At 46.6% G+C, this 25,211-nt stretch overlaps 1 protein-coding gene across 2 annotated transcripts in view; it reads right to left on the reverse strand.

Annotated features, from left to right (window-relative positions):
* The window catches only part of LRRC1 (leucine rich repeat containing 1), a 227,046-nt gene that overhangs the window by 133,339 nt on the left and 68,496 nt on the right, over window positions 1-25,211 (reverse strand). For both annotated transcript variants that reach the window (XM_068142944.1, XM_068142945.1), the window contains exons 3-4: window positions 6,374-6,452; window positions 2,515-2,604 (exon numbers count right to left, since the gene is read on the reverse strand). In XM_068142944.1, coding sequence (XP_067999045.1) covers window positions 2,515-2,604; window positions 6,374-6,452 — 169 coding nt within the window. The remainder of the gene's footprint in view (window positions 1-2,514; window positions 2,605-6,373; window positions 6,453-25,211) is intronic.

A 25,211-nucleotide genomic window follows, 5' to 3' on the forward strand; every position in this document is an offset into this window, starting at 1 on the left:
TCAGCTGGCCAGATCTGAGACTGCCCATCCCCCCCGTGGCCTTGGGCCTAGCAAGGCCCAAGGCCAGGAGATCTCTCCCCCATGTTACCGACTGACGGAGGAGGAAGAAAAGAGGCAGTGCCAGACCCCGCCACAAAACTTATAGTGGTGCAAGGGATCATGGTAGGAAATAACCTAATTTCCTGTGTCCACCCACTGGGCTGGACTTCTGGACACAGGAAGCACCCCTGTAGCAGAAGGGCACCCAGCCCAAACTACGACAGGAGCCACCCCTTTATTTCAAACCATGATGCCTGCACCCAAACACATCATCAAATCAGAAAACTGATGACATGTCCGGCGAAGTCCGTGTCTTCATCTGGGCGTCCACTCAAACAGTCTCTCAGTCAGGCTCTAGTGTCTGTTCATTCCAGTTCTTCTTCCTTCATCCAGTGGAACCTCCCGGCGATGCAGAACTCATTCTCCTGCGGTGCAAGTTCTCCATGGATCCGTTGGGCATCCTGGTCACCTGGAACAGCCTCACGACTTCTCAGCCAAGCCTCTACTTTTCACAAATAATCACTCGGCGGCATATTCTCCACCCCTGGGGCAGGCCAGTCGAAACCATCCAACCCACGACTGCCTTTTTCAACCCATCCAGGGTGCCGCAATCAACCGCTTCCAACTGCGGTCCAACTACACGGATGCTTGTTCGAGGTACTCCGCCCCCCCACTAGGCGTACCAGTACCAAGGCAAGACAGCATCCGGCTGCACACCCCCCCCCCTTGGAAAGGGAGGGGCAGCACCACAGCTCACTGAGAAGAAGGGAGGTGGAGCCAGGTGCTCGGCGCCAGTTTCGGAACTCGTCCGAAAAAGTCGGGGAAGAGACTAGGGCCGGGCCCGCCGCAGCCCGAGTGTACGGCCGGGTCCGCCGGCTCCGCTCGCCCGCAGCAGGGCTCCGCCCACCTCTGCCGCCGCGGCGCAGAATCAAAATCACCTCCACCCCTCGGACACTCAAACGGCTTCTCCAGCGAAAGCCATGCGCGCGTTCTCAGAGCCCTTGAAAACGGCTTTCCAGCTGGAGTCCCCGTCGGCCCCCCGGGGCTTCGGGAGCTGGCTCGCCCGCTCGCAGCGGCTGGCTCTATCCCCGCAGCGAGAACGGACCTGACTCTGATCTGCTCGCCGCTGCCCCTCCCCCACTTCACTGCCCGCCGCGGAGGAGGGGCAGGTTCCGCGTTCTCAAGTGGTACCCCGATGCCGATGGTCGAGCACCACCCCTGCCTGAAATAGCAGAGGGTCCGCGCCACCGGCAGCGCACCAGTCATCCCCCCACAATCCACAAGAGCTTACACGGCCGCCCCAGCAACATCACTTGAGCCCCCAACTGCCAAACCCAAACCGACGCCCAGAACTGAATTTAAACTCTCCATCCTTTGCAATCGATCTGCAGAGTGGGCACAACAGCCAGCCCCACGTTGGTGCGCCAAAATGTAATGGGTTGGGGCAGACCCCCTCCCCACCACGCGCAAAAAATAATGACTCAGACAAACAGATTGCAAAAGTGATGGAAAGTTTAAATAGAACAGTGAGTGCGTGCAGAGAACTAGAGATACAGTGACGAGAGAAAAGAACCCAAAACAGACCCAGAGAAACCCATCCCTACCTGGGGGTACACCCGAGACCCCCAGGGCTCCCTCTTCCCCCTCCCATTGCTAGGCTAGTCTCAGCTGGCCAGATCTGAGACTGCCCATCCCCCCGTGGCCTTGGGCCTAGCAAGGCCCAAGGCCAGGAGATCTCTCCCCCATGTTACCGACTGACGGAGGAGGAAGAAAAGAGGCAGTGCCAGACCCCGCCACAAAACTTATAGTGGTGCAAGGGATCATGGTAGGAAATAACCTAATTTCCTGTGTCCACCCACTGGGCTGGACTTCTGGACACAGGAAGCACCCCTGTAGCAGAAGGGCACCCAGCCCAAACTACGACAGCTAACAAACAACTTAAAAGCTTATCAAATTCCAGCTCAAAAAACCAACAAAACATCTCCACAGCTTCCACTGAAGGTATTTTTTTCAGAACCAGACTGCTCTTACAATTAGGAACCTTCTAATTTCCATCCTCATCACAGCCAGCTTTCACCCATCTGTCCTTGTGCCAACAACTATCTGGTTTTGAGCTAAGCTGCAAGCCATCTGACATATTCACAATAACAGATCAATAGCCTACTACAATGAAGGAAAGCAAAAGGTCAGAGATATTTAATTTTGCACCTAAGATTCCAAGTTTTTTGAGTAACTTAAGAGAACAGAGCCAAAATATACACACACGCGCTTCAGATTCTGCATTATCCTGAGCATATCAAGCAAAAACACAAAGGGATTTTTCCTAAACAGATCCCTCAGACTGGACAGAACACAAAAATGTGCAGACCTGCAAATAACATTATAGGTGTATCACATACAATTAAACAAGTAATTTATACAATAGATGTAACAAAAAAGATAGAATAAGATAGTAATAAAGTATAAAAAACTTACTTCCCAATGTTTTCAGGTAGTGCTTGCAGAGAGATGTCGTTTACTGAAAGACACGTTAAGTTCTGTAATTCAGGAAAGCTTTCAGGTAACCTATGGAGATATTAATTGAAATCAAGGACTTCCAGAATTATTCACATTCATGCAACAGATACTGAAAAAAAGAGAGCATGCAGTGCAAAACAAGAGTCTATTTAGCAAATACACACAGAGGGAGGCAAGCCCAGACTCCAGCATGATCCTCAGAAAATTCTAAGGATCATAGTATGAAAAAACCCTATGACTTAGCACTTATCTGAGTCAAAGAAGAGAAAATATTAGTGTCTCCTACCACCTCTCTTCCCTGTCCCAAATTTGCAACTTTAAAAACTATAGGGCTTCAGAACATTTTAAGCACTTTTAACTTTTTTTTTTTTTTAATCAAACTTAAACAATATGGTAAAATAATTAAACTATATTTATTCAGCCTTCAGTTACATACACACTTACAGTATGGCCATTCTTTTTTTACCTACTAGGCTGCTCTTCAGTTGCTGCATTTTGAAGAAACAATTTGTTCACTATGAAGACAATAGTCTCCTGTTACAGCATTTCACATTTACTTGTTCCAAACACAACAGCTTGTAATCCTTCCCTTCTTACACTATAAAATGCAGACATATGCAAAACACTCCTGGAGCTCCCAAAGCCTTTAGGTCCATCACCCAGCCAGTTTTCTTCAAGGCTCAGCTTCCCCTCTCCTCAGACAGATTCCCATACCACTCACTCACTTCTTACTGCAAGCTGGGCTGCCCCAGGCAGCTCAGTTTGCAGTTTCACTGGCAACAGGATAGGGTAAAGGAGGAAGTGAGGTTGAGGAGGAGAAGCACCTGGCATAGACCCCTAACTTTTGACCTCCAGAGCATGCAACCTAAATTCAAGCTGCAACATTTGGTTCCTGCTCTCCCCATCAGCCAGCTCAAGGCACATGTTATGACCTGCAAGCAGCTGGCCAAAAGATTTGCACCTACAGGGAAACACAACAGCGCATGCAATGGGTGCTTCTCATGTGCTCAACCCCATACTGCATTCTGTTATTTTTCTGGACCTTATTAACATCTCAATATCTCCAAAATGTGAGCTCCCCTTTTTATTCATTACCATTTTGTCTTTAATAGGTTAAGGACTGGAATTAAACAGCCTGATTATCTTTTGGTCAGCCCTGAAGTGGACAGGTAGCTGGAATTAAATGATCATTGCAGGCTGCTTCCATCTAAAATTATTCTACCTATAGCATACAGTGGACTCCCAGTCTAATCTACTATAAATAAGCCTGCTTTTCATTAATAGAAACCTGAAATCATCTGAAAATAGCTAGGAAAAGTGGCCTGCTAGCCCCTTTACTGCTGCAAGTTCATCAATAATTGATTTTGACAACGTACTGTATTAATGGTAGGACATCAATTGGGAAGACCTCTAACTGGCTTTTAAGCTTAGAGGAAATACAAGCAAGAATCAATGGCTAAAATAAGTTCCATAATATCACACAAAAAAGAACACCACTACTAGACCTTCCCATTCTGGGCAAGTTAATGGCAAAACTTACATGCTGTCATATAGGTAAAACTGAAACTTTGGATTTCATCACAGAAAATACCTGGCAACCACGTGCAAACAGCTCCTGGTATTTGTGTTTTTCTAACTTAGTGAACAGCTTGGAGTGATATTTTGCAGGACATGTCTACACTTTGAAGCCACTTGATCAAGCATTTTTTTAAATTCTCTTGAACTGTCAAGAAAGATCAATATCAACCCCATTAAAAAGTCTCTCACTTCTTTTGTTAATTCCACTTAACTGTAACTGTAACAGGCCTTCCTCAGTATAAAAAAAAATGAGAAGGACAGCTAGCACACTAGCTCCATTGTTTTTCAACAGTCCTAGCTCACTGGAGAGGACCCAGATGACTGGAAGCTGGCCAACGTGATGCCCATCCACAAGAAGGCCCGGCAGGAGGAGCAGGCCTGGACAGGCTGCACAGATGGGCAGAGTCCAAAGGCATGAGATTTAACACAACTAAGTGCAAGGTTCTACACATTGGCCACAACAACCCCATGCAGGCTGGTGTCAGAGTGGCCAAGGCGGCCAATGGCATCCTGGCCTGTATCAGGAATAGTGTGGCCAGCAGGAGCAGGGAAGTCATTGTGCCCCTGTACTCTGCACTGGTTAGGCCCCACCTTGAGTACTGTGTCCAGTTCTGGGCCCCTCAATTTAAGGACATTGAGACACTTGAACATGTCCACAGAAGGGCAACGAGACTGGTGAGAGGTCTGGAGCACAGCCCTGTGAGGAGAGGCTGAGGGTGCTTAGCCTGGAGAAGAGGAGGCTTAGGGGAGACCTTATTGCTGTCTACAACTACCTGAAGAGAGGTCATAACCAGGTGGGGGTTGGTCTCTTCTCCCAGGCAAGCACCAACAGAACAAGAGGACACAGTCTCAAGCTGCACCAGGGGAGGTTGAGGCTGGATGTTTGGAAGAAATTCTTCACAGAAAGTGATTGGTCATTGGAATGGGCTGCCCAGGGAGGTGGTAGAGTCACCATCACTGGAAGCGTTTAAGAAGAGACTGGATGGGGCACTTAGTGCCATGATTTAGTTTATTAGATGTTTTTGAGTGATATGTTGGACTTGATGATCGAAGGTCTTTTCCAACCTGGTTAATTCTGTATGCATACAATTTTGATTTCAATACCACCAGATGCAGCTCTGAGCTTTATATACTGCATACTGATGTCTGGGAAAAAGTTGTTTGGTCAGCTTAGCCTCAGTTTATTTTACTGGATTTTTGTGGTGTTATCCTCGCTATATAAACAAGATACAGAAGCACAGGGATTAAGATCCCTTTAATGCTCAGAGATGTGACTTTCAAGAGAACTTAGGATGCACTATAGGTGATATTCAAATGACACTTCTGAAGAATCTCAGCTGCACAGAAGTCAGAAGCTGTCTTGCAAAACCATAGGAGAAGCTTAAGATATTACAGACACCCTCCTCTCCTGTGCCCCAGGTAGCCTACTAATTGTGCAAATATTCTTCACCCAAGAGGGCAAAGCAAAGCAGGCTGGCAAAGCCCACTTTGAATACTCTGGTTTATATGACTTGCTCAGCATCACAAAGGACCTCTGTGGCATGGGCTAGTTTAGGAAACAGTTCTCCAAATAATATTCAAAGTCATTAACTAGCAGGTTATCCCTTCCTTGTTATCTCCAGCCTCAGTTCACTAGATAGATTCCAAATTCTTCAGCAAACAGAAAAGAGAAATGTAAACAAAATTCTAGTGTGCATAATCCCCAGACCCATTTTTCAGAACATAGACTGGCAGCAGCCACAGCAGCTACTGACATACATAGTGCATTTTTGCCACATGCTACTGCATCTCACCGTGTCCCAGATCATGGGAGGATGATGAAATGCTAGTCCAAGCTTTAATCATTAGTAAAAGCTGTTATCTGCATCGGCTGATCTAAAGTCTATTCCAAACTGTCAGGCACCTGGGTTTGTGCCAATGCATTCATGCTAACCAATGCCTTATCTCTCCCAAGAATGAGCATGGTTTTCCTATGCATTTCAGAAGAGGAATTAAAATTATTTGAAACAATCAGATTTACATTTTTCCTGGTTGGCTAACAAATTTCATTCCCTCCCAGGAAAGATGCACATCACTTTTCAAATTGAACTTTTGATGCAGTCCATGCCAGAGACAGACACTGTTGGCAAGATTTCACAGAGATCCTAGCTCACAACTTTTAAGGACTTATTTAAAATTGTAATTGTTACAGTAAGACTAATTCTGGCATGGCAAGTACTAAGAAGAAGGTGGAAGTTACCTAGTCAGTGGATTCCCACTGAAATCTGCTATCTGTAGTGCTCTGCAGAATGAGATGCTTTCTGGTATTTCAGGAATATCTGCAGAAGGAAGAAAAAAAAGGAAAAAAAATTTCAACAACTGTACTGAATCTACACTGGAATTATTGCCTTATTACATTCTGTAACTTGCTGCTGCAAGGACTTATCTTGGTATCTATCAAGACATTTCAACATGCAAGATTTCTTCACATCCAAGTACATGGCTACTACAGAAGAGCCATCTTGTGCTTTCTCACATCCAATTTCCTTCTCCTGCTCCACACTTGTCTTCCTAATCCTATACTACTCACCTGTCCTTGGACTGATGCTTAACAGTTTCTGTCAATCAGGGGAAAAAAAACCAAACACACAAACACAAAACAAACAAACCTCATCAAATTAAAACAAGACTCTATATGCTAGGACTGTCGGGGGGGGGGTGGTGGAATTAAAATCTGAACCTTCTGTAATTTGATCACAACAACCCCACAATCTGTGGTGGCAGAAAGTATATGGGAAGAGAGAGCAGGTGGAGGAAAAAGATTGTGCAAGTTTCCCCATCTGATACATACACTCATGGAAGCAGAAACAGCCTCCCTGTCACATTAAAGCCAAGCAATCTGAAAACACTGAGACCCATCAATTTGAGAAAGAGCTAGCACACTATTTCAGATTGCCAGAAAGTACTCAGAGATGTGAAAACAGATACTTTTGTCAAGTATCTTCAGCACAACACACTGACCTACTGAAGTTGGACATGCTATCTTAAAAAATTAAATTGTCTTCTAGGTCTCTTATATCAAGCTGTATTTCCATGAATAGACTGATTGTCCTCTGTGTAAGTTCTTGTATACTGTCATTGAGATCCAGCAAAATTGAAACAAACATGTTTGTTTTCCTTGTTTAATAACTTAGATTTTTATGACTCATTCTGAAAAGAACTCAAAAAAGGAAAAAAAAAAAAGGCAAAACTTTATGTAAATATCAGACTTCTGTTCCAAAAGTTTTTTCCTATTTTCTTGTGTTATACAGAGCATTACATCTGTTCCGTCTCCTCTTCCTGCTGTTGCCACAAAGAAGTTGGGAAATAGCTTTAAAGATTTTCCCCACACAAGTGGCACTGCTGACCTCAGTAGCCATCAGTGTCTAAATATATTGAAAAATATTTAGAAACTAAGTCTCTTCCTACCTAGTTGAGCAACTAAGAATTTAATTCAAATTATGTATTTCATACAGCTCTTCTCAAAAGTGGTGCAATGGAGGGAGGAGCGAGGGGAATACCTGCTCATCAGTATTGTGGTATCAGTCAGGGTTGGAAGGGACCACAAGGATCATCTAGTTCCAACCCCCCTGCCATGGGCAGGGACACCCCACACTAGATCAGGCTGGACAGAGCCTCGTCCAGCCTGGTCTTAAACACCTCCAGGGACGGGGCCTCGACCACCTCCCTGGACAACCCATTCCAGGGCTTCACCACTCTCATGGTGAAGAACCTCCTCCTCACGTCCAGCCTGAATCTCCCCACCTCCAGCTTCATTCCATTCCCCCTAGTCCTATCACTACCTGAGATCCTGAGAAGTCCTTCCCCAGCCTTCCTGTAGGCCCCCTTCAGATACTGGAAGGCCACAATTAGGTCACCTCGGAGCCTTCTCTTCTCCAGACTGAACAGCCCCAACTCCTTCAGTCTTTCCGCATATGAGAGGTGCTCCAGCCCTCTGATCATCCTCGTGGCCCTTCTCTGGACCCATTCCAGCACCTCCATATCCCTCTTGTAATAGGGGCTCCAGAACTGGACACAGTACTCCAGGTGGGGTCTCACCAGGGCTGAGTAGAGGGGGAGAATCACCTCCCTCGACCTGCTGGACACACTTCTCCTGATGCAGCCCAGGATCTGATTGGCTTTGTGGGCTGCAAGTGCACACTGAGAGCTCATGTTGAGCTTTTTGTCCACCAGCAGCCCCAAACTCTCTCTCCTCAGGGCTGCTTTCCAGCCAGTCACTGCCCAGCCTGTATTTGTGCCTGGGATTGCCTCGACCCAGATGCAGGACCCTGCACTTGCTCTTATTGAACTTCATGAGGTTGGCTTGTGCCCACCTCTCCAGCCTGTCAAGGTCCCTCTGGATGGCCTCCCTTCCCTCCAGCGTGTCTGCTGCACCACACAGCTTGGTGTCATCAGCAAACTTGCTGAGGGTGCACTCAATGCCACTGTCCATGGCACCCACAAAGATGTTGAATAAGACAGGTCCCAGGACTGATCCCTGAGGGACTCTGCTTGTCACTGGCCTCCACTGGGACATGGAGCCATTGACAGCCACTCTTTGGGTGCGGCCATCAAGCCAGTTCCTTATCCATCTAGTGGTCCACCCATCAAACCCATGTGTCACATGTTTGGAGACCAGGATGTGGTGCGGGACAGCGTCAAAGGCTTTGCTCAGGTCCAGGTAAACGACATCAGTTGCTCGCCCCTCATCTATTAATTTTGTCACCTGCTCATAGAATGCAACCAGGTTGGTCAGGCAGGATTTGCCCTTGGCGAACCCATGCTGACTCTTCCCAATCACCTCTTCACTATTCTTCTGAGCCAGTAGTGACTCCAGGAGGATCTGCTCCATGATCTTTCCAGGCACAGAGGTGAGACTGACTGGCCTGTAGTTCCCTGGTTCCTCCTTCTTACCCTTTTTGAAAATGGGGGCAATGTTTCCCCTTTTCCAGTCTGTGGGGACTTCCCAAAATTGCCATGACTTTTGAAATATAATAGAGAGGGGTTCAGCAACCTCATCTGCCAGTTCTCTCAGTACCCGTGGGCGTAACCCATTGGGTCCCATGGACATGAACGCTTTCACGTTCTTCAGGTGATCACAAACCTGATCTTCACTCACAATGGGCAGTTCTTCCTCCCCGTCCCTGGCATTGTCTTCCATAACATCAGGAGGCCCTTGCAGTGAAGACTGAGGTAAAGAAGTTATTGAGTACCTCAGCCTTTTCCTCATCACTTGTGACCATGTCACCAGTTTCCTTTCTGAGGGGGCCCACACCTTCCCTAGTCGTCTTCTTCCCATTAATATACCTGTGAAAGTTCTTAGTGTTCCCTTTAATCTCCCTGGCTAGATTCAATTCGAACTCTGCTTTGGCTTTCCTAATCAGGACTCTTGCTGCTCGGGCAGCTTCCTTATATACCCCCTGTTCTACCTGTCCTTCTCTCCACTTCCTGTAGAGTTTCTTTCTAAGTAATAATGTGTCCAGTAGCTCCTTGCCCATCCAGGCAGGCCTCCTAGCATTCTTACCTGCTTTTCTCTTTGTTGGTATACAGAGCTCCTGGACACAGAGGAGGTGGTCCTTGAATACTGACCAGCTGTCCTGGGTCCCTCTTCCCTCCAGGGCTTTGTCCCACGACACTTTGGCTAGCAGATCCCTGAAGCGATCAAAATCTGCATGCCTAAAGTCTAGGGTCGTGAGCTTGGAATACTTCCTCCTGATTGCCCTGAGGATGTTAAATTCAACTGCTTCATGGTCACTGCAGCCAAGGCCGTCTCTGAGCCTCACATTGCTTACCAGCCCTTCCCTGTTAGTGAGAACAAGGTCCAGCATAGCAGCATTTCTTGTTGGTTCCTCTACCATTTGGAGGAGGAAGTTGTCTTCTATGCAGTCCAGGAACATCCTGGATTGCTGGTGCCTTGCTGTGTTGTCCCTCCAGCAGATGTCCGGGTGGTTGAAATCACCCATGAGGACCAGGGCTTGTGACCTGGAAGCCGCTTCTATTTGCCTATGGAGGGCCTCATCTGCTTGGATCTGCTGGTCAGGTGGCTTGGATCTGCTGGTCAGGTGGCCTGTAAGAGACCCCCACAGTAATATCTCCTTCCCTTGTCTTGCCTTTAATTTTAACCCATACACTCTCAACCAGCTCATCATCCCTCCCCAAGTGGAGCTCCACTGATTCCAGCTGGTTATTGACATAGAGGGCAACACCTCCTCCTCTCCTTCCCTGCCTATCCTTCCTAAAGAGCTTATACCCATCTATCCCTACATTCCAGTCATGGAAATCATCCCACCAAGTTTCAGTAATAGCCACTATGTCGTGGCATCCCAGCAGCACAGTGGCCCTTAACTCATCCTGTTTGTTGCCCAAGCTGCGCGCATTCGCATAGAAGCATTTCAGCTGGGCTGGCCCTGTCCTCCTCTTGTGCCAATTCCCCTCGGTTTCCACAGAATGTCCTGGTGGATCATTCGTGGCTTGCCTTAGGGCAGCAAATTGAGAGCCCTTACCAGTTCTCCATCTCTCTGCTGCTGGTGAGCTGCCCCTCTGTTTGTCACTGGCCAGCAGGATACTATTAACCCTTTCCCCCTTCAAATCTCGTTTAAAGCCCTATCAATGAGCCCTGCCAATTCCTGCCCCGGGATTCTTTTCCCCCTCTGGGACAAGTGTGCCCCATAAATTGTTTTCAGCTCAGGTGCCTTGAAAACCAATCCATGATTGTGGAACCCAAAGCCCTGTCGATGGCACCAGCCCCTGAGCCATGAATTGACCTGTTGGCCCTTCCTCAGTGTTCCCTCATCCATTGCTGATGTTAGAGGGATAGCAGAGAACACTACTTGAGCTCCTGATCCCTTTAGCAGTTGCCCTAAGGTTCTGAAGTCTTTTTTAATAGATTGTGAGCCTCTCATTGTTACATCGTCACTACCCACCTGAAAGACCAGAAGTGGGTAGTAGTCTGAAGGACTCATGAGGTTTGGAATTTTATCTACAATGTCTTTTACCAGCTGTAAAAGTCCTGAAAGGGACATCAATGTTTCATATTTTCTGAGAACTCAAATTAACTTGTTTCTTTGCAACCAAGTCAGTATCCACAACTTCAACAGATGCATATATGTACACACCAAAATAAAAAAAAAGACAACCAGAACAATCCAGCTTCAATTAAAGTAACCATTTTAACTTGGTTTTGGGGAAAAAATTAAATAATTATCTACATATATATACACATATATAAAAATGCAACATACAAAGCCAAAGATAAACATAAATCCTTGGTGTCAAAGGTTCTGAAACTAATCATGCTACTCTTTTCCTCTACCAACATGTAGATTAGATTCATTGCCATTTTGCTACTAATTTCTTTTCTACTTCTGTATGACAGGCTACAAAAAAAAAAAAAAAGAAAAAAAAAAAAAAAGAAAATACCCCCACTGATACTTTATTCACTTTTCTCCTCCACCTAAGTGGACAAAAGACAGACAAAAATTCAGCATAACTCTCTGAACTGAGTATCATTACACATTTATTATCACAGTATCACAGTATCACAGTATCACTTAGGTTGGAAAGGACCTCGAGGATCATCGAGTCCAACCTATCAACACAGACCCCATGACTAGACCATGGCACCAAGTGCCACGTCCAATCTCCTCTTGAACGCCTCCAGGGTCGATGACTCAACCACCTCCCTGGGCAACCGGTTCCAATGCCGAATGACTCGCTCGGTGAAGAACTTCCTCCTCACCTCGAGTCTGAACCTCCCCTGGTGCAGCTTGAGACTGTGTCCCCTTGTTCTGGTGCTGGTTGCCTGGGAGAAGAGGCCAACCCCCTCCTGGCTACAACCACCTTTCAGGTAGTTGTAGAGGGCAATGAGGTCACCCCTGAGCCTCCTCCTCTCCAGGCTAAACAATCCCAGCTCCCTCAGCCTCTCCTCATAGGGCTTGTGTTCAAGGCCTCTCACCAGCCTTGTTGCCCTTCTCTGGACACGCTCAAGTGTTTCAATGTCCTTCTTAAACTGAGGAGCCCAGAACTGGACACAGTACTCAAGGTGCGGCCTAACCAGAGCAGAGTACAGGGGCACTATGACCTCCCTGCTCCTGCTGGCCACACTATTCCTAATGCAGGCCAGGATGCTATTGGCCCTCCTGGCCACCTGGGCACACTGCTGGCTCATATTCAGGTGGCTGTCGATCAGCACACCCAGGTCCCTCTCTGTTTGGGAGCTCTCCAGCCACTCCGACCCCAGCCTATAGCTCTGCATGGGATTGCCGTAGCCAAAGTGCAGCACTCGGCACTTGGACTTGTTGAATGCCATCCCATTGGACTCTGCCCATCTGTCCAGTCGGTCGAGGTCCCTCTGCAGAGCCTTTCTACCCTCTAACTGACTAACATCTGCCCCTAACTTTGTGTCATCTGCAAACTTGCTGATGACTGACTCTACCCCTTCATCCAGATCATCAATGAATATGTTGAAGAGGACAGGGCCCAGCACTGATCCCTGGGGGACACCACTGGTGACTGGCCTCCAGCTGGATGTGGCACCGTTCACGACCACTCTCTGGGCCCGGCCCTCCAGCCAGTTCCTAACCCAGCACAGAGTGTAATGGTCCAATCCACGGGCTGACAGCTTAGTCAGCAGTTTGCTGTGGGGGACGGTGTCAAAGGCCTTGCTGAAGTCCAGGTAGACCACATCCACAGGCCTCCCCACATCCACCAGACGGGTCACCTGATCATAGAAAGAGATCAGGTTGGAGAGGCAGGATCTGCCCTTCCTGAATCCATGTTGGCTGGACCTGAGCCCTTGGCCATCCTTCAGGTGCGCAGTTATTGCCGCCAGGATAATCTGCTCCATCACTTTCCCTGGCACTGAGGTCAGGCTGACCGGCCTGTAGTTTCCAGGTTCCTCCATCCGACCCTTCTTGTGGATGGGGACCACGTTGGCCAGTTTCCAGTCATCTGGGACCTCACCAGTGAGCCAGGACTGGAGGAAAATGATGGAGAGTGGCCTAGCTAGCACATCCGCCAGCTCTCTCAGCACCCTAGGATGGATCCCATCTGGTCCCATGGACTTGTGGATATCCAAGTGGCTCAGCAGGTCCCGAACTAACTCCTCATGGATTTCCAGGGTATTACTCTGCTCCCCGACCCCAACGTCCAGCTCCGGAGACCACTCGTCCTGAACTCCTGCCTTGCTGTTAAACATTGAGGCAAAGAAGGTGTTCAGGACCTCAGCTTTATCCTCATCCTCAGTAACTGTGTTCCCCTCCAGGTCCACTAGGGAGTTCAGGTTCTTCCTGCCCTTCTTCTTATTGTTAATATATTTATAAAAATGCTTTTTATTGTCTTTGACTGAGGTGGCCAGCTTCAGTTCCAAACTTCAGTTGTCAAACTTGCAACTCATGTTGATTGCAATGCATCTTAAAAGATTTCTCAGGGAAAAACTGGACTGATAATTATAGCAGAAAAGATGACATTCCATAATAGAAGTGCTGCCATAATCAATTGACATGCAACAGAGGATGTTTGAGTGTATGAAGAAGTCCTTCTGTCTCTTGGTAGCTTAAGCAGCTTTCATCATTACTGTTTGCTATTTGATTTCATTACAGACATTAACACATTTGTCTCTGCCAACATAAGCAGGTTCAATGCTTTTCTTGCCACTGCTGGATAACCAGCTCAAATCCTGCTTAAATATCTAGGATTCTTCTAATGCTACATGCTGACAAATGCTCTGCATTTACACAACATCCCAGATGTTCTGGCACATGGATTGTGCAGCATTGCTAATAATAAAGCCATAAAGCAGGCATAAGTCCTATGACATGTGACAATACAAATACAGTTCAGGACGAGTGGTCTCCGGAGCTGGGCGTTGGGGTCGGGGAGCAGAGTAATACCCTGGAAATCCATGAGGAGTTAGTTCGGGACCTGCTGAGCCACTTGGATATCCACAAGTCCATGGGACCAGATGGGATCCATCCTAGGGTGCTGAGAGAGCTGGCAGATGTGCTAGTTAGGCCACTCTCCATCATTTTCCTCCAGTCCTGGCTCACCGGTGAGGTCCCAGATGACTGGAAACTGGCCAACGTGGTCCCCATCCACAAGAAGGGTCGGATGGAGGAACCTGGAAACTACAGGCCGGTCAGCCTGACCTCAGTGCCAGGGAAAGTGATGGAGCAGATTATCCTGGCGGCAATAACTGCGCACCTGAAGGATGGCCAAGGGCTCAGGTCCAGCCAACATGGATTCAGGAAGGGCAGATCCTGCCTCTCCAACCTGATCTCTTTCTATGATCAGGTGACCCGCCTGGTGGATGTGGGGAGGCCTGTGGATGTGGTCTACCTAGACTTCAGCAAGGCCTTTGACACCGTTCCCCACAGCAAACTGCTGACTAAGCTGTCAGCCCGTGGATTGGACCATTACACTCTGTGCTGGGTTAGGAACTGGCTGGAGGGCCGGGCCCAGAGAGTGGTCGTGAACGGTGCCACATCCAGCTGGAGGCCAGTCACCAGTGGTGTCCCCCAGGGATCAGTGCTGGGCCCTGTCCTCTTCAACATATTCGTTGATGATCTGGATGAAGGGGTAGAGTCAGTCATCAGCAAGTTTGCAGATGACACAAAGTTAGGGGCAGATGTTAGTCAGTTAGAGGGTAGAAAGACTCTGCAGAGGGACCTCGACCGACTGGACAGATGGGCAGAGTCCAATGGGATGGCTTTCAACAAGTCCAAGTGCCGAGTGCTGCACTTTGGCTACGGCAATCCCATGCAGAGCTATAGGCTGGGGTCGGAGTGGCTGGAGAGCTCCCAAACAGAGAGGGACCTGGGTGTGCTGATCGACAGCCACCTGAATATGAGCCAGCAGTGTGCCCAGGTGGCCAGGAGGGCCAATAGCATCCTGGCCTGCATTAGGAATAGTGTGGCCAGCAGGAGCAGGGAGGTCATAGTGCCCCTGTACTCTGCTCTGGTTAGGCCGCACCTTGAGTACTGTGTCCAGTTCTGGGCCCCTCAGTTTAAGAAGGACATCGAGACACTTGAGCGTGTCCAGAGAAGGGCAACAAGGCTGGTGAGAGGCCTTGAACACAAGCCCTATGAGGAGAGGCTGAGGGAGCTGGGATTGTTTAGCCTGGAGAGGAGGAGACTCAGGGGTGACCTCATTGCCCTCTACAACTACCTGAAGGGTGGTTGTAGCCAGGAAGGGGTTGGCCTCTTCTCCCAGGCAACCAGCACCAGAACAAGGGGACACGGTCTCAAGCTGCGCCAGGGGAGGTTCAGACTCAAGGTGAGGAGTAAGTTCTTCACCGAGTGAGTCATTCGGCATTGGAACCGGTTGCCCAGGGAGGTGGTTGAGTCATCGACCCTGGAGGCGTTCAAGGGGAGATTGGACGTGGCACTTGGTGCCATGGTCTAGTCATGGGGTCTGTGTTGATAGGTTGGACTCGATGATCCTCGAGGTCCTTTCCAACCTAAGTGATACTGTGATACTGTGATACATTGGCAGCAAAAAGAAGTCATGCCAGTAGAAGTGGATGAAAATCAAGCTTGGCAGTCCTATATTTAAGACGGCCTATTTCCCACCCCCCCACATCTGCTTCCCCATTCAAAACACATCTTTAGAGTGTTTATTGTTCTAGTTCCCACATGAATTTGCTAACGATCTATCAATTCCTGTACAAGTAACAGAAGAGCTAAGTTTGAATTCTGCACTGTCTTGCTCCTAAAAAACATTTTGTTTGGTGCTAATCTTTATTTAAGATTTTTACCATCTGTACAACAACATCTCTCAATCTCCATTCTTCCACCTTCCTTCTTCTGACAGCTGAAAGGGCAGCATAGAAGACAACCTTATTTTTAAAGTGATAAAAATCTTTTTTACAGCATTTTATATTGAATTTCAAGAACCAATTATTTTATTTTTTTTTTGTCTACCCAAAGGATACATTGTAATGGGTTGGGACAAACCCCCCTTCCCCACCACACGCAGAAGTAACGACTCAAACAGATTGCAAAAGTGATGGAAAGTTTAAATAGAGAACAGTGAGAGCATGCAGAAGGCTAGAAACACAGCAACAAGAGAGACCCCAAAACAGTCCCAGAAAGATCCCATCCCCACCTGAGGGTGCACCCAAAACCCCCAGGGCTCCTCCTTCCCCCCCACCCCCCCCCCAGCTAGGCTAGTCTCAGCTGGCCAGATCTGAGACTGCCCATCCCCCCATGGCCTTGGGCCTAGCCAGGCCCATGGCCGGGAGATCTCTCCCCCAGTTACCGGGTGTCAGAGAGGAAAGGAAAGAGGAAGTGCCAGACCCCACCGTAAAATTTATAGTGGTGCAAGGGATTATGGTGGAAATACATAATTTCCTGTGTCCACCCACTGGGCTGGACTTCTGGACACAGGAAACACCCCCATAGCAGAGGGCACCCAGCCCAAACTACAACATACATGACAAGCATCCTTTACACATTCTACAATAGTGAACATAATTTCCAATATCTAATCAGTATCAAGACAGCAGGAATGGTCCTAGCCTGCTACAAGGTTCCTGGATGAAATCTACTCAAGCTCAGCTCTAATAACTCCTGACTCTAGCTCAAAGTAAAAAGCATTTTTATACAAGAACTTTGCTAAGTTTCAGCTATGAGAGTTGCAGCCACATTCCTAAGGAAGCATTTACAATGTTCAAGAATCTTTCTGGGAGCAGCTATGGATGCTGTTACATTTTCCAGCTATGAAACCAGTACAGAGGGTTGAAGCTGGCCCACTGCATACAACCCTGCACTAGTCAACCCATCACAAGTCAGTGAATCCTGATCTAAATGGTCACCATGGAAGGCCCACCATCAGGTACATACAATGTCACAGGCAAAACATCTTAACTATTTAATCATTAGTAATCATAAATGTATTCAGCAATTTATTAGCTTATACCTAATTGTGCTGGGTTGAGGCAGCCCCCTTCCCCACCCCTGACCAAAAATAAACACTCAGACAAACGGATTGCAAAAAGTGATGGAAAGTTTAAATAGAAAGCAGTGAACTTTTACAGAAAGCCAAAAGCACAGTGACAAAGAAAGATCCCAAAACAGACCCAGAGAGATCCCATCCCCACCTGAGGGTACACCCAAGACCCCCAGGGCTCCTTCTTCCCCCTCCCACTGATAGGCTAGTCTCAGCTGGCCAGATCTGAGACTGCCCATCCCCCCCGTGGCCTTGGGCCTAGCCAGGCCCAAAGCCAGGAGACATCTCCCCCAGTTACTGGCTGACGGAGGAGGAAGAAAAGAGAAAGTGCTAGACTCCGCACTGCATCTTATAGTGGTGCAAAGGATTGTGGTATGAAATACTACATAATTTCCTGTGTCCACCCCTCTGGGCTGGACTTCTGGATACAGGAAGTAAACATTGCAGGGGGGCACCCAGCTCAAACTGCAACACTAATGTATACCCAGGAAGCCCATTCCAGACTTAAAGACAGTGAATCCGTACAACATTATCCCTCAGGAGACAGATAACCAGCAGCAAATCAGATTTCATCCATCCCATTCCATACACAGACAATTTTTCCCCCTGCCTCTTTTCTACTACAGTATTTCATGTATATAAGCAAAAGGTTCATCAAAACACTAAGCACTGCAGTACTCAAGTAATTTAGGAGCTCAGTGGTTCTCTTCTCACTTCCAGAGAGCTGCCACCCACCTTCTCATAGAGGAAGCCCGCTTTAAGAAAGCTTTCCAGCCATGCTCTCTAACTCCTCCACCTTCCAAATATGGGATAAAGGAAACTGCCCACTTAGTCTAATACCTTGCAAGAAGGAATTTGTGCCACAAATATTTGTCTTTGCAAAGCACTTTTCAGCTGGAAAGCCCAGCTGAGTAGGCTGCTGTCTCACAGATGCCACCACCACATCTTTGTAGCTTCTCTAAAGCAGCCAAGTACAGCTCCCAGAGGTTCCATCTCTACAGGGGGAAGGGAATGGAAGAAGGTTACTCATCCTCTCCCTCCATTTTGACATGAAGATCATGGCACATGTCATGAACTGACAATAACTTCCTTTTTTTTCCTTTAAAAATGAGAGGACTGAAGTAGGTGTGGTGCTATAATTTGCAGGGCACAATGTGACAGGAGTCACATGCTTCTTGCCAAGTCTATTGAGATTAAGTAGCTCTTGTACCGGTTGTTAACACTTCCTCTTCAGCTCCCAAGCTGAATACAAGAGTTACAACTCTTTCAAGACCCCTCTTTAGACCTTTAAGAAAAATTCACCAACAGGTTCAGGTTGGTTTTTTCTCAACTAGATCCCTTATTGTATAATTAATAAGAAACTGAAGCAAGGTACACATCTCATTCCTCCTCCTTATTGCTTCTGGGTATGTTCCTTTTCCAAAGGAGGAGAGGAAAAAAAAAATAAATCCTCAAAACTGAATTTTGTTGATACATAGATATTATGCAATGTACTTGAAAGAAAACTGCAGGAACGTAAAAACAAGCTGTTTTGTTCTTTGTTTTTTTGACAGATAGTACATGGTAAATCAACAGGCTGTCCTCCTCAGCTGCAGGAAGAAGCAGTAACAGAGAACCAAGAGCTGCAAATTAGAAACAAGAGGAAAAAGAAGAGGGGGGAGGGAGGGTGAAGCTCAAAGTTCAGATCACAAGGAAACAATAGCTGCAGATGAATTAAGTGTAAGGGTTCCAGTTCAGCAAGTTATTTAGTTGTTCTGCCTTTTTACCAATACATGCCAATGAAGATCTAAACAAGAATAGGAGACCTTTTTATAAGGATTTCAGTCTCAGACCTTGAGGCTAGCAGGAATTAAATACTTCTAGTCTGAGAAACAAGAGGAAAGAAAATTAAAAAGCAGTATTCTACCTATGAAGCTGTGGATGACTGTATCAAGTGTTTTAACAGCCAAGTTACTAATTTGATCAATTCTTCAGTAACTTCATAAATGGCACCTAATCTCAACAAAAAAGAAACCAAAGCCCAAGCAAATCTGTGGACACAAGAACAACACCTGTTTACAGACTGCCATTTATTATCGACGACGGAGATTGGAGTCAATACAGCTGACCAATATGATCGAGTATTGTTCCTTTATTGTTCCAGTATTGCAGGCCTATGGTGTGAGTATAGCACAGTGAAGTAAAGTATTGAAGAAGAAGGGAAAGGGAAGGCAGAAGTGCATAGTAAGGGAACTTTTACAACTTATATAAACTCGGAGTGCCTTGTTAGCATGGCTTCATTGGTTCCCTATGAGTGACCACACATTGCACTATTATAGATTATTGATCCAACTACTAATGACACGCAAGGTTTGTAGATGCAGGTGCATGTCCTGTTGTCCCAAGATAACTTTCCATGTTTATAGCTACCAGCATCCTGTTTTAGTTACATGCTGCAGGCACAGCACTGTTTTGCTACACTGCTAGCTGGCTCTGCCCTTACGCTGAGCATGGCCTACCACCGTGTCAGGCTGTAGGCCTGCACTGCCAGATTGCTCACACTGCTTGTCGCTGGCATTTCCACAATTTATGACCTCCAATCTAGATTATCCAGAAAATGAAATATTTACTTTATGTCACTCCTATATAGATTGCGTGATGTTTAACACTTGAGCTGATACATCAGCAGGCCAAAGGTTTAAGTCTTCAACTTATCCTTCTGCTTTCAAAAGAGAAAAAAAAAAAATTTAAAAATTAAAAAAAAAACCAAACCCAAACAACTAAATAACACAATCACATCCTTCAAAAACCCAGAACAAAACACTCTTCAAAATCCATAGCCTTCTCTTGCATTTGGATGAAACGAGATACTGTTGAACAAGTCCATTAGATCTTTTTTCCTAAGGAAACTTCGCTGTCAGAATATACCATGATGGAAAAATCCACTTTTCCTTAATGCATTTAAAAATAACACCTTCTAAACTTCTCTAATTATATTATTCCATCATGAGATTTCACTTATCTCTTTCCCAATCACATCTGGCACTTGCTGCTTCTTCCTTCCCCTCCCTGATGAGCCTTGTTCAGCAAAGTCCAGTCTTTTCTGTCTCACATTACTTCTCCTGCTACATGAAACAGTCTCATTCAATTTACCAAAATCATATTCATTTTAGTTACACAGATTCACAAATGCCTACTTTCACACCACTTCTTCAAAGTGAGCAAGAATTTCTACACATTTGTGGGATTCTGATGTGCTCCAGAATCTAAGAGCAATTTGCAGTATGTGTTTCTTTCTTCCCCACTACTCTGTTTCAAACTAAACTTCATGTGAAATGCATGAAGATGGCAATGGTTTTAAAACAGAAGTTTTAAACTAACCTTAAGGTAAGGATGGGAGAAAATACACATCACCAGAAATTAGACATGTCCAAACCAACCAAACAGAAAGAAACAACTAAAAGAGTGGAAATTTCTGTTATCTCCAAGTCTGCCACAAGGAAGCTTTGCTTTCATTAGCATATACACATTAAAAAAAGAAAAGGAAAAAAAAAGCCAGTTACTGTCCTGACCCAATATAAGTCTTTAGATCATCTGCAGTAGTGCTCTACCACCATATAAACCACAGTATTCTCTTCTTGGTTTTCTCAACCAGGGCTGCAGTGAGTGAATTCACAGGATGCTTGCTTGTTCCAAATAGGACACGTCCATTGAGGTGTAGGAGAGCAATTCTTATTTGTCTGTAAGTGCTCACCTGGACACAAATCAGTTCAGGAGTCAAACAAGCAACTTCCAGCAGCTGCATATGTTAACAAAACAGATGCACTTGCCAACTGCTGTCTCACAGAACAGTTTCCTGGCTTCTTTTGTTTTTTTATTGTCCACTGAGCAAGAAAGTGTCAACTCACCTTTATTTCTTAGCATTCTAAGCTTTGCTATTTACAGGCAGAGAAGATGAGTATTTCACAGAAAAGGTCTCTGCCCAGATTCTGTTGATGTGCAGCAGACGTAGTCAGCCAGAAACAAGGAGAGTGCACAGGGCAAAAGACAGCAGCTGTTAGATAAGAGAGTGGAGCCCATGTGGGACTTGCAGGACAGCATCAGAAGACCTAGAATGCTTCTGCCTAATTAGCTTATGACCTCACTGTAAAATTGCTGGGTCACCAGCCCAGGCTGAATTGAAGCAAGTGTTCGAAGCTTTTCCTCTGTCAGTATTTCTAGTTTGAAAACACTGGTTATCTTGCTTTTGGTGGGGGAGAGGAAAAGGGGGACCCACTTTTGTGGGCAAAAGGGAAGTAATCCTTGAGTGTGGATGACAGGTATGTCTTTTGAGAGCAGAGCGCTGAATTAAGAAGGGAAAGCACTGGCGTGCATGCACTGATAAAAACAGGCAAACTGAAGCCCCAGAGAGCAAAGCAACGATTACGCACTGCTCTTCAGTGGCATGGTCTGATGCTCTGCAGGTCAGCTACTGTCACTCAGCCTTCTAAGAAAGCTTTAAATGACATGTTGAATAAAATGTACCTATTACACATTACATAATGAATGTAGTGTCCTGAGAATTACTAAGATCTCTAAAGAGACTTTTAATCAAGTTGTAAAAGGAATAAACACTTAAAATAAAAAGCAGTAATATCAAACTGCCTGCAACTGAAAGAGCAGCAATTAAATACTGTAGATTAAAAGTACTGTGCTGAAGACAAAATAAAATAAAATTTTGTAAAGAACCTGTCGAGGGTTGAAAGGGTAAGGCCAAGAAGCCTCTTCCCTCCCCCCTGTAAAGTAAAGGGAAAAGAAAATTGAAGGGAAAGGAAAAAAAAACTCACAGCTGAATTAGCAAAGCAGTGGAGCTGTATATTTACAAAGCAATGTAGGATATGCAGGGAATATATACAAATTTACAATATTTACAATATATACAAAGATATACAATAAAGTAACACAGAAATAAGAGTTCCCCCCTCAGCAGAGGGGGTTCCCCACCTCCGCTCTCCCCTCTCTCCCCCCTTTCCCCAGAGTAGGTTAAAAAAGAGAGAGAAAGAGAAAAAAAAAGTTAGAAGCAGTTTGTCTTAATTGGAAGGGAGTTAATACAGGCCTTTATCAGTTTCAAGGCCGAAGCCTTGGCAGAAAGCCCAGGAGCTGCAAGCTGCTGCCCGAAGGAAAAGCGGAAGCAAGTCTGCAGAAAAGTGCTGGAAAGCCCAGTATACCTTCCTGCACTCCCAGTTCAGAAGGTGCTTCCTCCCACTTTACCAATGAAATTAGTTTAGATAATTCTTTTCATTTACCAACTTCCATCCACCATATTCCCTTTCTTAAGGGGACAGCCCCAACCGGTGACAGAACCACATTGAGATTTTAGTATCAAGCATCATGCAGTATCAAATATGGATTAATGAGATCTGTCCAGATTTTCAGTAGATGCTACAGCAAACCCATTGCTCCTCAGTTCACAAAGTTACAGATCACAGCTCTGCTGAAAGCAGAATCAGCATCAGAACCAGCATAATCCATCTGCAAAGATTATCAAAATCCATTTAATTCTCCCACTGCACACACTCTTGCATCTTTTCCACTGTTTTGAGACTCAGGGCTTGGACGCCAGACAAAACCACGAGGTTACAGAGCACTTCCATGGAAGAGCAAGCTAACTTGAATCCCTTTATCTGCTGCCAGCTAGAGTGCCACTACAAACAGAACAAACCTGCCAGCACACAGCAACTATATTGACAATACAGTTTTGTGTGACCAAGTCCTTGGTAAGCACATTCAATGGAAGCAAGAGGAGTAGCAGCAGAGAAGCCTGCCAGGTTTTTATCCCAAAGAGACAGCAAAACACTCAGGCATGCATAAAAGTGCAAGAAGTTCATCTACTGTATAAGCAAGGGGGTTAGCCTTCATCCAAAACTAGGGTGGACAGTGGAACTTTTCAAATGGCATTCCTGCAGCTGGGAAGGGTAGCGAAGCCACCTCAGTGCCAAACACACAGTAGCCACTATCCAGTCTGAAAGCTCACAGTGATTTTCTTCTTATTCTAAAAGATCTGAATGAAAGAAGCTGCTCCCCTGCGTGCCGCGGCAGTTTCAAAGCCCGCGGCAGCTCGCAGCAGCTTCCGTTTCAGTGGTAAGCTCCATCGGGAACACACATCGAGACCAGAAGCCTCGGAAAAGCACGGACTGCTGCTGTTTTTGACCTGAAGGACCCGCGCGGAGTCCCTGCGCTCGGCAGGAATCGGCTTTCACCGATTCTCCACGTGTTCGGGATCATTCGGGCTCCCCTGCGTGCCGCGGCAGTTTCGAAGCCCGCGGCAGCTCGCGGCAGCTTCCGTTTCAGCCCATGGCTTCTCGCTCGGACGCGCACGCCGCCACAATTTTTAAAAAAAAAACAACAACTTTCTCCAGTAGGTCCGGTGGGCAGGGCTAGCCATGGTGGTAACTCGCCGCAATAACTCCCTTAAAAAGTCAGTCTCGACTCAGACTGAGGGGGAATATAAGCAGATAGGTAGGTGTCATAAGCAAGAGGCAGGTGTCCAGGCATCTAGCTGCAGACAGTGCTGGAGCCTGGCACTTGAGATGCAGGGTAGAGGGGACGGCACCTGCTTTAGGTGTGAGCAGATCGACTGTCTGCTTAGCCTGGTGGCCGGACTGAAGGATAAGGTTGCTAGATTTAGAGATGTATGCAATTGCAGAAGGGTAAAGAACCTGAGTAACCAGGCTCTGCAGGCCCCCCCAGCAGAGGCCAGTTATCCAAAAAGCAGAGGGGAATGGATGCAGGTTCCTATCAAAAGATGCAAAGTTAAACCTCCTTGCCCCCCCTCACCCCCCCCACTGCCCTTGGAAAACAAGTACGGGGCATTGGAGATTGAGGGTGAGGTGATTCTGGTATCGAAGGACAAACCATCTGGGGTTTTCCCTGTGGCAAAACAGCCTAAGGTGAAACGACCTAAGGTGAAACAGCCTAAGGTGAAACAGCCTTCCCCCGGCATCAGGACTTGCTCCCTTAAAAAAAAGAGGAGGGTAATTGTTATTGGCGATTCCCTCCTGCGGGGAACAGAGGGCCCCATATGTCGGCCAGACCCTACTCACAGGGAGGTTTGTTGCCTGTCAGGAGCCATGGTTGGAGATGTTACCAGAAGACTGCCTGGTATGGTGCAGCCCTCTGACTATTATCCCTTGATAGTTATGCAGTTAGGGAATGATGATGTTGCAACCAGAACTCCCAGGGCTATCAAAGATGACTTCAGGGCCCTGGGAGATCTGGTTGAGGGATCAGGGGCACAAGTAAATTTTTCGTCTATACCCATAGTTGCAGGTGGGAATACCATAAGGAACAGGTTAGCAGCTGAAGTCAACAAGTGGCTTAGAGGCTGGTGCAGGCAAAAGAATTTTGGGTTTTTCGATCTTGAAAAACTTTCTGCTGCACCAGACCAGCTGGCAACAGATGGAGCACATCTGTCCCAGAGGAGGGGTAAGGTCAGAGTGTACGAGAATGGCCTATCCCTCAAAGGGAAAAAGATTCTGGGGAGGGAATTGGCAGGTCTCATAGATAGGGCTTTAAACTAGTTTCGAAGGGGGAAGGGGTTGAAACCAGTCCCCCCAGGCTGGGGTCTGGGGGTGATAAGCCAGAGCCAGAGGTGAAACCAGCAGCCCGGATGAAGTGCATGTACACTAATGCACGAAGCATGGGCAACAAACAAGAGGAGCTGGAAGCCTTGCTGCAGCAGGAAAGTTATGATGTAGTTGCCATCACAGAGACGTGGTGGGACGACTCACATGACTGGAGCGCTGCAATTGATGGCTACAAGCTCTTCAGGAGAGACAGGCAAGGAAGAAGGGGTGGAGGGGTGGCCCTGTACATCAGGGAGGCACTAGATGCCATTGAGACGGAGATTAGGGACGATCGGGTTGAGTGCCTGTGGGTAAGAATTAGAGGGAAGGTGTGGTGGGATGGAAGGGGTAAGGCCAAGAAGCCTCCTCCCTTCCCCCTTGTAAGGTAAAAGGGAAAAAAAAATTGAAGGGAAAGGAAAAAAAAACTCGCAAGCTGAATTAGCAAAGCAGTGGAGCTATATTTACAAAGCGATGTAGGGTTTGCAGGGGATTATTTACAAATTTACAATATCTACAATATATACAAAGATA

This window comes from Melanerpes formicivorus, unplaced genomic scaffold (assembly GCF_026170545.1).
Source record: "Melanerpes formicivorus ecotype bairdi unplaced genomic scaffold, bMelFor1.0.p_v2 SCAF_9, whole genome shotgun sequence".
NCBI lineage: Eukaryota > Metazoa > Chordata > Aves > Piciformes > Picidae > Melanerpes > Melanerpes formicivorus.